The sequence below is a fragment of the Varanus komodoensis genome, unplaced genomic scaffold (genome assembly GCF_004798865.1).
Source record: "Varanus komodoensis strain SLA01 unplaced genomic scaffold, ASM479886v1 scaffold9, whole genome shotgun sequence".
Taxonomy (NCBI): domain Eukaryota; kingdom Metazoa; phylum Chordata; class Lepidosauria; order Squamata; family Varanidae; genus Varanus; species Varanus komodoensis.
Window position 1 is genome coordinate 970,685 of NW_025336598.1, and position 12,054 is coordinate 982,738.

At 38.7% G+C, this 12,054-nt stretch overlaps 1 protein-coding gene across 1 annotated transcript in view; it reads right to left on the reverse strand.

Moving 5' to 3' along the window:
* The window catches only part of CCDC91 (coiled-coil domain containing 91), a 273,160-nt gene that overhangs the window by 61,239 nt on the left and 199,867 nt on the right, over window positions 1–12,054 (reverse strand). The window contains 4 exon segments of the mRNA XM_044417603.1: window positions 8,439–8,535; window positions 8,537–8,610; window positions 10,022–10,090; window positions 11,316–11,408. Coding sequence (XP_044273538.1) covers window positions 8,439–8,535; window positions 8,537–8,610; window positions 10,022–10,090; window positions 11,316–11,408 — 333 coding nt within the window.

Sequence of the window (12,054 nt, forward strand, 5' to 3'; positions counted from 1 at the left end):
CTCTCTGGGGAGCGCATTCCATAACTTAGGCGCTCCCCAGAGAGGTCCGCCTGGCGCCGTCGTTATTTGTTTTTCGGCGCCAGGCGAAGACCTTTTTATTTAAGCAGTATTTTAAATGTTAATATTATTGAATTTTATTTGGCCAGGGCGGCTTGTTTTATAGTGTATGTTTTATATTATATATTTGTATTTTATTGTATATATTTTAAAATGTTATTTTAATTTTTTGTTGTAAGCCGCCCCAAGGCTTCGGCGAATGGGGCGGCATAAAAATGTTTTAAAAAATGTTTTAATAAATAAATAAATAAATAAATAAATAAAAAGAGCATTCTCAGAAATTCACAAAGAGCATTTCACAATCTCAGAAAAATTGTTAAGAAAGGGGGAAAAGGTGAGGCGAGGCGAGATCCAGCCATGGTGAGCACAAAATAGCTTGTATAATTGTGGAGGTGGGAAGAAGCCTTTGCCAGCAATCTCCAAGGGCCATGTAAACAATGGGGGGGGGAGGCATTGGTAAAGGCAGTGACCCACCAAATGCTTGGTAAGAGAGGTTTTGCCAAGGGTTTTTGTCACTCCTGCCAAGTGGTTCTGTAGTGGTATGCCTTGCCCACTGGTGGATCATCTTGCATGGATTCATGCTGTCCAGAAAGCTACTGTGGGGCAAACAAACCATACAACAAGCCAGGGCTATAAGCCAAACTTAAGCCAATCTTAGAAAACCATTCCAGATTAAGCCAAAACACTCAGTCACCATGTCATAGGAACCTAGTCAATGTAACCTATAATCAGGCATGTATGTTTGATGAGGTAATTCCATTAGTCCTTAATCTCCCATCATGATTGCATGTTTTACTATTTTAACAGTAGGAGAAAGACTTCTCTCTGTCCACTTTCTCCATTGTTTTATACAACCTGTCATCATCATCATCATCTTCATCATCATCATCATCATTATTATTATTAGAACATTTCTATGCCGCCCCTTGCCGAAGCCTCAGGGTGGCTTACAACACAATAAAATACAATACAAAAATAACAATATAAAATTAAAATTAATTATATAAAATAAATAAAAAATATAAACGATATAAAAGGAGTTAGAAAAGTTATAAAAGAAAAGAAAAGAAGAGAAGTCGCCCTGGCCAGATAAATAAGTAAATATTGTTAACAATTAAAATGATGTTTAAATAAAAAGGTCTTCACCTGGCGCCGAAAAACAAATAATGATGGCGCCAGGCGGACCTCTCTGGGGAGCATATTCCATAGATTGGGCGCCACCGGAGAGAAAACCTTCCTCCGAGTACCTACCCTCCTAATTTCTTTCACGGAGGGTTCCCAGAGAAGGGCCTCTCCTGCAGATCTCAAGGGGCGGTCGGGCATATATGGATGTAAGCGCTCCTTCAGGTAACCAGGTCCCAAGCCGTTTAGGGCTTTATAGGTCATAACCAACACCTTGAATTGGGCCCGGACTTCAATGGGAAGCCAGTGAAGCTGTCGGAGGACTGGAGTCATGTGAACATAACGCCCCGTCCCCATCAGCAACCTGGCAGCTCTATTTTGAACCACTTGAAGTATCCGGACCGTCTTCAAGGGAAGCCCCACGTAAAGCACGTTACAGAAGGCGGGAAGTCACCAGCGCATGTGTCATCGTCGCCAGGCAGTCGTACTCCAGGTAGGGGCGCAGCTGATTAATCATGTCCCCACTGAATTGTCTTCCCCTACTACACAAATCCAAAGAATGTAACTTTTTCACATAGCAGTTATTCCAGTCTCTTGATCAATTTAGTTGCCATTATAACAATGTATTTCCATACACCTATAGGTGCAACCTAATGCATGTCTACTTAGAAGCCTCAATGAGTTCAGTAGGACTTTGTCTATCTCTAGAGAAGTCTAGAAAATGCATTTTTCTTTTACAGGAAAGATGATTAAGAAGGTTGGGGGAATCTAATTTCCTTTTCATAAAGAGGCAGAAATCCAAATAGTCTCAGTTATGCCAACATTCCTGTTTTGCACAATGTACAGTAAATGCGCTCTTGCTAAATTGTTTATCAGAAGCAGAAAGCCTGAAGCAAAGTCACCTGTGGGTTATATTGGCCACAATTCTGCTCAAACTTTCCTGAAAAATAAACAAATACCTTTATTTTGCAACACACAGCTATTACCTCATTATTGGCTTAAGAGTTGTATATTCCTTTACAGTCACATTAGAAAGTAGAGCTTTTTTGTACTTAGATGATCCACAATTAACCATAACAGTAAGTATTCGAAAGATGCATACAAATATATGATCAGTCATTCCAACTATTCCAAATATCATATTGTTGTATTAGTTCCCAGGGACACAACACTTAGTGACCATCTGAATCTTTAGGCATAGGGATAAACTACACAGTTTGTTCAGTTTGGAAGAACTAGGACCTCCACCGTTAACATGACCACAAGGATTTGCATGACTGCTGCATCCATTTTTGTGCTTATGCCATCAGACAGTTTGTAGCCTTCACATGAACAGCCCCCATGTGGAAGTGCAGGTTCTCTCCAATAGTTCATTTGTGTGGATTTGCTGGGCTAGGAACCTGGCAGAAGGCCCACATGCTCTTATTGTCTGTCTGTCTATTGAATTTCTGTGCCACCCATTGGCCAAGATGGCTCTCTGGGCAGCTTACAAAGATCTTACATCTTCAAGTGTTTATGTGAGGGGCATCTTTATGTCTGAGGTGCACATGGATCTTGTAGCAATCAAGTGATACAGGATCCCTAGGTGGGCAGGCAAATTATTAAAAAAGAAAGAACGTTGAAGCATAATATAAGCATCTGCTGAAATTATTAAAGAAATATCACAACTAAAGCACTGAGGACAATATCAACATATAGCTACACTTAAAACAAATGTTGAGTATTACAATATTAGAGGTCAGTGACATTTAATTTTGTATCCCTTTTTGGATACTCTTTTTCCATGATAGTAGGATAAAGTATTATTCCTCAAATAGTCTTTTGCATCTTTGTCTTAAATTAAATTATAAAGATACCAGGTTTGCCTACTGTGTAAACTGCACAAGAATCTTCAATTATAATTATATTCCTAATATCAGTAAGATGCAAGACTAAGTTATATGTTATGTAAATCATAGAAATGAAAGCAAGTATGGTCATCTGTTCTTATCAGACTATAAACCTATACATGAGGAGACACATATAAGATTTCATAATCAATAGGCAAGGCAAGACAAGTACTGAATCTTGTTGCTTGACTACCAGGAATGTTACAAGTCTCCCATATTGTTTGTGCATCATGAGCAGCTTGAGGATAATAGGGATATTTCTACAATAATAGTATCAGTGATAATTAAACTGTCCTTGCAGACTCCAGGGTCTTGTATAGCATAGGAACAACATTGTAACACAAAATAAAATAAAAACAATATTACACAACAGTATAATAATAAAACCAAAAACAAAATAAAACACATATACAAACAGAGTACACATATGTTTCAAACTCCAATGTGCTTTGAACTTTTATAATTGCATTTTACAGATTGGTTATTGTTTTCACAAGGAGCTCTAAGGAACTACTTTTGGGAGGAAAAGTGACTATTTTGTAAATAAGTCATTTCTGGCTATTTGTGCTTCTTGCTATTCATTCCTAACAAGACAGATGGAAGATAGCATACCTTTTCTCAGGATCATAAGTTTTTCAAATTCTGTTTCTTTCATGAAAGGCTCCCTTCACATTTTCCATTCATGTTAACTGATCACAGTTGATGCATTTTCCAGATGGAGTCATGTATTGATTCCATTAGTCTAAAGCACGGATGGGCATCTTCTGGACCACTAAATGTTTTGGTCTATAACTCCCAGCAGCTATAGTTGTATGCCCATGGTGAGAGATGATGAACTCTGTAAGCCAAAACCTCTGGAGAGCTACAATTTGCCTCCTTAATTTAGACTAAAAGGAGTTCCACAAAGTTGTTTCAGGTGACTCTTGAATCTTTCATTTACTTCTAAAGTCTACAGAAAGGGATCCCTGCCCAACAGCCTTCTTGTCTGAGCTGGTGTACCTGGTCTCAGAGGTGGTGTTGAGAACTCCCAGGATGGTTGTTCAGAGTGGCTTTGCAACATACATATAGTCAACATGCAGAAGGTGCCTTCCAGGGTAGCTCAGGACAAAGTCATAACTGACAAAATCATGTATATATCTTAAATTATACCTTATTCTACACAGCTACACAGTTTATTTGGTGTTCTGCTGTGCATAGATGAGGGGATTTAGGAATGGAGGAGATTATGTGTCTTCATTTCCAGGTAGGTTATCAACTCACATGGGTTCTGAAATACTGCAGGAACAGGGAACCAATCAAGATAGTCCTCTTCTGGAGACTGATGGCAGAGACCGTAGTTTGAACACTGGCTCCAGGCTCTATTCAAAGTGCTAGTATTGCTCTTCAAAGTCCTAAATCATGGGTGGTCAACTTTGGGCCATCCAAATGCTTTGGCCTACAAACCCTATGATTCCTCATGCTGTCTAGGAGTGAAGGGTGCTGTAGGCCGAAACATCTGGAAGGCTGCAAGTTGCCCATGCCTGCCCTATATGATCTGGCCTCAGGATACCTAATAACTGTATACTACTATATGAACTTACCCATATATTCCTCAGAGGATTTGTTCTCTATGATATCTTTTGTACAAACTGAGGTTGCCTGAAAATGGGTCTTTTCAACAATGGCACCAAAATTGTAGGGCTCCAGTTTTGACTAATTTGCTCCATGTCCTCTTTGTTGGTGTTTAGTAGAAAGAAAAGACTGCTCTATGAGATGCCTATTTATGGATACTTATTTATTATATTTGTATCTCATTTTTTCCTTCAAGCAACTCAGGGCAGCTTACACAATTCTTCTCTCAGTCTTATCCTCACAACAACCCTGTGGAGTGGGTTTCTCTGAGAGTCAGTAACTGGTCCAAAGTTATCCAACTGAACTTTGTTGCAGAGTGGAAACTAGAACACAGATCTCTTGGATCCCAGTCCAATGCACTAACAAGTATACCACAGTGGGTCTCTTATGTTATGTCTATTGCGTAGGCAATTAATTAATGGTTTATGTTAAGTTTGATTCATTCATTCAGTTTTATTCAGTGTTTAAATTTGGATTTTATATCAGTGAGCTACCTTGAAGATCTCTTTGCTTCTTTAAAAGTATACCCATAAGTTTAACTTGCACTGAATGTAAAATAGCTGCACATTCACTTACTTTTGTTTCAAAACTAGCTTTCTTTTATCTCTAATATACCTGAACTATGGCATACATATTCCCTTCTTTGTTAAACATTGCTGGTATTTATATGAAACAAGTAGGATAAACATTTTCTATATAAGCGGATACTATGAACTATAGCTGTTGAATATAAATTTTGTCTTTTCCATCAGCAGCACATAAATGGTCTGAATTTAGAAAAAAATCAAGTGGAAGGAAAAATCCTCAGAGGATTTATTCTGACAGCTATTTTATAAGAATTGCCCTTTGCATTTAAAGACCCATGTCAAATATAAGCAGGATGCTAAAGATAGAACAAAAACAGTGGCACATTGCAAGCACACTGTCCTGCTTACACAGCATACAAAATCCATACCAGTGATATTTCAGTATGACAAAGATCATGAAGCTGTGGAGGAAATGTAAACATAGTGCTGTAATCAGTGCTCTACTTATTTTAGGAAGTTGTGCTTCTTTCACCCATATTACCTTCCAAAAACTGGAGAAGGGTATGCAGAGGCCTTCCTTTGAATAAAATAAGTCTCTTTTATCATTTGCGTTTACCCACCTGGACAACATATGTCTGAAATGGAAATGCCAGCATGCCCTGGTCAAAGGAAACAAACTATCTTTTGGATATACTTACACCATACATCTGCTGGAGATACTGCTATAAAAAACATTCCACATTCCCTTGATGACCTAGTATCATTTATCTCTGTCGTATTTATGTCTCCTCAAGGAACAATATTTCCAAGTTATTAAGCAACTTGGCAAACAAGTTTACATAACATTCAAGATATCCATAAAATAAGTTGTTTTTATAAGAAAAACGTTTAACAAAATTCAACAACTTAGGAATTAATTCCTATTTTACACTCACCAATCTCATTTAGCCATAACAATAAACCCTGGTTCATGTTTATGGAAGCAAGTTTTACCATCCTCAGTCTTGTACTCTTCATTTTCCCTCTCTGGCCTAATTTTGTTTCCATTTTAGCATTATCTAATCCTAAACATAATATGCCTAGTTTTAATGATGGTGACTTGAAATAAACCATCTTCAAATTATAGTCCATAAAGTCAGCTTGTTTCAACAAACCATAGTTGTAACTGATGACAGCTTATGAATACGAAACTAAGGCTAATTAAAACTGGAAGCAAACACATCTGATCTCACAGACAAGATGGACAAGGACCTTGGCATAAGCACCTATGCATGGAGTTCCTTCTCCTAGAATTCATCCTCCTACTTCTCTTCAAGGATACCACTGCTGCCAAGATGCAACTCTCTTCAGTCTTGGGATCCCACAAGATAGGGACTTCAGTATTTCAAGTTGGGGTCCAGAGCCAGACCAAGAGCATGACAGGCCCTGTAGGTAGTAGACTGCAGTGGGCCTCCTACTGTGCTCCCCAAACTATACAAGACTTTCTCCACTTGACTACCTGTGAGAAAAGTTAGGTGGGCAATCAGATAGAGATGGCTTTCTTTGCAGTGACCCAATGCCTCCGGTATAAGTTGCCATCAGGAGTCTACCAGGTCCCATCACTGTAGGCTTTTAAGAAGGCCTGAAGATATATAATTTTATTTTTGCCTTTCCTGATATATTACCACTGTTGATGTTTTTATTATTGCTGTTTTTAATTAATTTTTTCCTATTTTTACTGTGTTTTCATTGCCTTTAAGACTGTATCAGCGTTTATTATTGTATGCCACTTCGAGAGCACTGAAGGCCCTTTCTTTGTCATGGCATACAGCACCAGAGAAGAGTGTGGTACAGGCAGTGGGTGATATACATAGATCCTGGGACAGTGTGGCATTAACCAGTGTGCATGATTGCCTTTGTGTTCCTTTTTGTACTGATTTGCACCTTGCCAGGCACTGTATCCAATGCACCATTCTTTTGGAAGTGTGAGAGAGGTGTCCCAATTACCCTTCCTTAGGTTTTGAAGCGTAGCCTGGCAAAGGTGACCCTAGCTGAGGCACAGGTGTCTAATTTGGAGAGCCTCATGACTATGCTACAGTGTGCTGTGATGTCTGAGGGCCTTGGAAAAATGTGATTCACTGGCCATGGAGATGCAGGCCTCCTTCAGACCATCCAAAAAATGTCTGATATCTATTTGTCCACTTTTGGAGACAAGTCACTGAGTAATAATTCTGATCTATAGTTGCTGTGGCCTTGAAACCTTAGACAGTTCTTCCCCTTCCTCATTTAAGTCAAAACCAAATCCCACATCTCCTTGAAATACCTCTGCAGATGTGCTGGGTTTGACACCTATACTATCCCCTTCATGGTTCAAAGACCTGAGAATTGACAGGGCCAGTTTTTATAGCTTGAAAACATTTCATTCAATATTTTATAGGCTTGAAATATCTGATTCAGGCTTCACTATTTCATACAATCATATAATAGTAGAGTTGGAAGGGGCCTGCAAGGCCATTGAGTCCAACCCCCTCTAAGTGCAGGACTGCAAGTTAAAACATCCTTCTCAGATGGTTGTCCAACTGCCTCTTGAATGCCTCCAATGTGGGAGGGCACACAACCTCCCTAGGTAATTGGCTCCATTCCCAGCCAGAAGCCAGCTCCCTGTAACTTAAGCTTGTTATTCCATGTCCTGCTCTCTGGCATGACTAAGAAGAAATCCTGGCCCTCCGCTGTGTGACAGCCTTTCAAATATGTGAAAAGTGCTATCATATCTCCCTCACTCTTTGCTTCTTGAGGCTAAACATGCCCAGTTATTTCAAACTCCCCTTACAGGGCTTTGTTTTCAGACCCGTGATCCTCCTTATCACTTTCCTCTGAACCCCCTCCAGCTTGTCACTCCCCACTTCCATCTTCTTGAGGTACAGTGCCCAGAATGGGACATAATACCCAAGATGGGGCCTAAGTAGTATGAATACTGAGGAAACTGAACTTCATGTGATTTGGAAGCTATAGGCCTCTTAATGCAGCCCAAAATAGCCTTTTTTTTTTTTTTTTTTTTGCGGCCACATCACATTGTTAGCTCGAAGTCAACTTGTGACTTGTAGCATTGTTGAGTCAAATATCCCCCATTTTGAAGCTGTGCATGTGATTCCTATTCAAGGTGCCCATTCACTCAATGTAGGGTGAAATACAACTGATGTAGTAATCACAATGAAAAATAAACATGATAAACATGAAGATAAAATGAGCTAACCTGACTATTTTGTCTTTGCTCTTGAATTGCATCTTCAATCGCTTGAGCAATCTTTTCATGTTCTTTATTTTGCTCTGCTTGCCATACTTCCTTCTCCATGAATTTTTTTCATATTTTCTCTTTCTGCTTTTATTGCTGTTTTAATAGCAGCCTGCATGTCTTGTTTTTCAATCTGTAGGTCAAATAGCAAAGAAAAGTTGGAAATAGATTACTACTCAAACCCATACTTTCTCAAACTATTTATTTACATATGTATGCATCTGAAAATAGAAACAAACTATTGTAGAAGACCCCTGAGTCTGGGTACCTGTGGCAGGAATATTCCTGGACTTCCTCCCAGTGAAGAGGAGAAATAGGAATCATCTTCACTGATGGCTAAGCTTAAAGAGTGATAAGGATTGCAGCATCTGCTCCCCCTTTACGAAGCTCACCTAACTGCCAACTAACCATGGAAAGAGACTTGCACCTACCTACCAAATAAACAGGCCAGATAAGATCTCCCATCGTATGAGAGAAGATGTATCAGCACCCTCTCTGCCTATAAGAGGCAAGCTCTTTCTCTTTCCTTCTCTCCCTCCCCTCACATCACCCTCTGCCATCTCCATCTCTCCCAGTGGCTCACTATGGTGGTGAGAAGTCCATTTGGTTCACAACATATTGAAAGGTTATGAAATGTGTGCTTCCCAAGCTTACACAAGAACCAAAACAGGTAGCTAGAATAAGGACATGCTTTTCACACCATACATTGTTGCTTCTTTTCTGTGTTAGTGAAATCTGTTTTGTGATTTAAATAAATGGTTTTGGGGTATCTTACAAATACAGAGAAAGAAAGATAAAAGATAGGAATAAATTTGTTTGGTTAAGACCTTAGTATAACTCAAAGGACCAACAACTAATAAAACAAGTTTCTATGCACACTATGCTAATTTAGCGTATGTGGAATAAAAGAAACCAATGCCCCAGTTAAGCCAAAATTTAAGAGAAATTCCAATGAAAACTGCTAAATTAGGATCATCAGTATTATTCTCTTTCTTTCACTTTCTCTCTGTGTATACACACACAAAACATATATACACAAAGACATATACAACCCCCAACTGAGAATAATACTTTAATAATATTAAAGAATACTACTTTTTAAATAAGATCACATGAGCTCAGATCTGTAAAAGTTTATACCACAATAAATGTAATAGCCTTTAAGGTGGTATAAAACTGCTTTTTCTTGTTGGAACAGACTCACACCTTGTATTAGAGCCACTGATATAGTTTGACAAGACAACGGGATGATGTAAGATTTCCATTGAGCATAATGATTATGTATTTGTTACAAATATAATAAACCTTTCATTCACAATTCTGCATTCCAGTACTTTTCCAGATATACTTAGCCTGTAATCTTATACACACTTACCCCAAATAACCTCCACTGAATTCAATGGCACTTACTTCTTAATAGATGAATATAGGATTGCAGCTTTTAATAGAATATTTACTTTGAATCACTTTATTCTAATCCCCAAAATGAAAGGCATACTTCTTTCAAAAGTAATTTCAGCAACTCTTTCTGCATGCTCAGCTACCTTTGCAGCAGCTGCCAAGACCTGCTTATTGCTTTCCCTTTCATGCGCCATGCATTTTTCCAGTATTTCCTGCAAATTCAAAACATGAAATCATGTAAAATATATTCCAAAGCATTTAATTTGTTAATCTAATTCTAAAATAGCAGGGCTTTTCTTTTCAAACATCTTTAAAATTGCATGTTCAAGTAAATATTCCTTGGGAGATTCTAACCAGTAACCAGGAAAAAAAAGATTTACTTTTCACAGCCTTTTGTGTGCATCACATTTGTCTATGATTCCATTAGAACACTTTCTGGACCTGATCTTGAGCTTCCTTTGGTACCCTTTTGAATGATGGAGTTTAGAGTGGGAGCACCCTGCCTGTGGAATGTCCTTTCCAGAAAGACTCACCTGGCACCAATGTCATGCGTTTTTTTTAATACCAGGTAAATATTTCTTTTAATTCTCAAAGAATGAGAACTATAAGCATTTCAAGAACTATTCTAGTGCTTTTAACTCATACTGCCAGTTTTATTTTGGTTTGAGGAGCTATGCTGTTTGCATGCATTGCTTCATTCTTTGCATGTTATTTTGTGCACTACCCCACAAACATGGGTCAGCAGGTGGTTCAAAAATGCATAAAATAAAATATAGTGCTGAGGGACCCTTTGGAACCTGGTGGTGAACTAACACAATGAAATCTGGTTCAGTAAAATCCTATACCAAGTCAGCATTAGGCCACTCTAGAAGAAATATTTCAGCCTCGGTAAACATGGACACTATTATGGAATGTTGCCACAATATACCTGAGCAATAAGGAAGAATGCAGGGCTGTTCTGAGCACTGGAGCTCTGTTGCTGCTGTGGAGCATAATCTCTAATCACAAAAGTGTGGCCTGAGGGCAAAAATCAGGCCTAACATGAGACTTTAATTCCCAAAAAGGGAAAGGAAGTGGCATAAAGGAGTAGCCTTAGGGCAAAAATCTGGCCTAACATGAGACTTTCTCACTCTAATTAATTCCCAAGAAGGGAAGGGAAGGAAAGGGAAGGGAAGGGAGAAACATGAAATGAATATAAAATGCAGTAGAAATAATGTATGAAATGCAAGCTCTGGTAACAGAACTGCTAGAACCCAGCTTTGTTCTCACTGAAAAACCTTGAGAAATTTGTCTACTGGTTTTGCCTGCTGCAAAGAAAATACTGCTCTACCCACAAAACCACCATATAAAAGGCTTTTGTTCTTAGCAGAGAGTAACTGGCTAGAATTCAGTGACACTCAACTGTTCACAGTCTACAGAAGCAAATACACAAGGTACCTTAAATTCTTGTGATTGCTGCAACAAGGATTCTTCTGTTTTTTCCTCCAATGCTTTGTGTTCTTTATCCAACATATCAAGCAGTCTCTGATGCTGTAAAACAAGATGGTTCTGTTGGATGATTTCACAATGGCACCAATCAAACTAAGAGCTGGTAAAATTAGCTTTTTTATTCTTGTTCAATTGGAAAAGGTTAGAAAACTGGTCTCTTCAGTGCAAATAGCAGTGAATGGTTATTGCAGGTTATGTTAGATACAGATAAACTGCAATCTTCTCTATGTGCCAAGTTTTGGCAGAAAGCCAAATTACATTAACATAAGCTTTGCTGTTCTAGCATAGTTTTGCTAGTGGACTTAACTGCACAGGCAACTAGTAGTGCAACTGCTATCACTACACAAACACGCACACAAGTAACAATACTTGTACAAATGACTTTTCCCTCTGTCTCCCATATGCACAGGACTCCTAACTTCTAGATAGATAGAGAATGGCTATGTAATTCACAGATTTCAATATTTCATAAAATTATAGTAGAGCTGGAATGGACCTACAAGGCCATTGAGTCAAACCCCCTCTAAGTGCAGGATTCCAAGTTAAACTATCCCTCTCAGATGGCTGTCTAACTGCATCTTGAATGCCTCCAAATGTGGGAGAACCCACAACCTCCCTATGTAATTGGCTCCATTCCTGTACCACCCTAACACTCAGGAAATTCTTCCTGATATTCAGCTGGAATCTG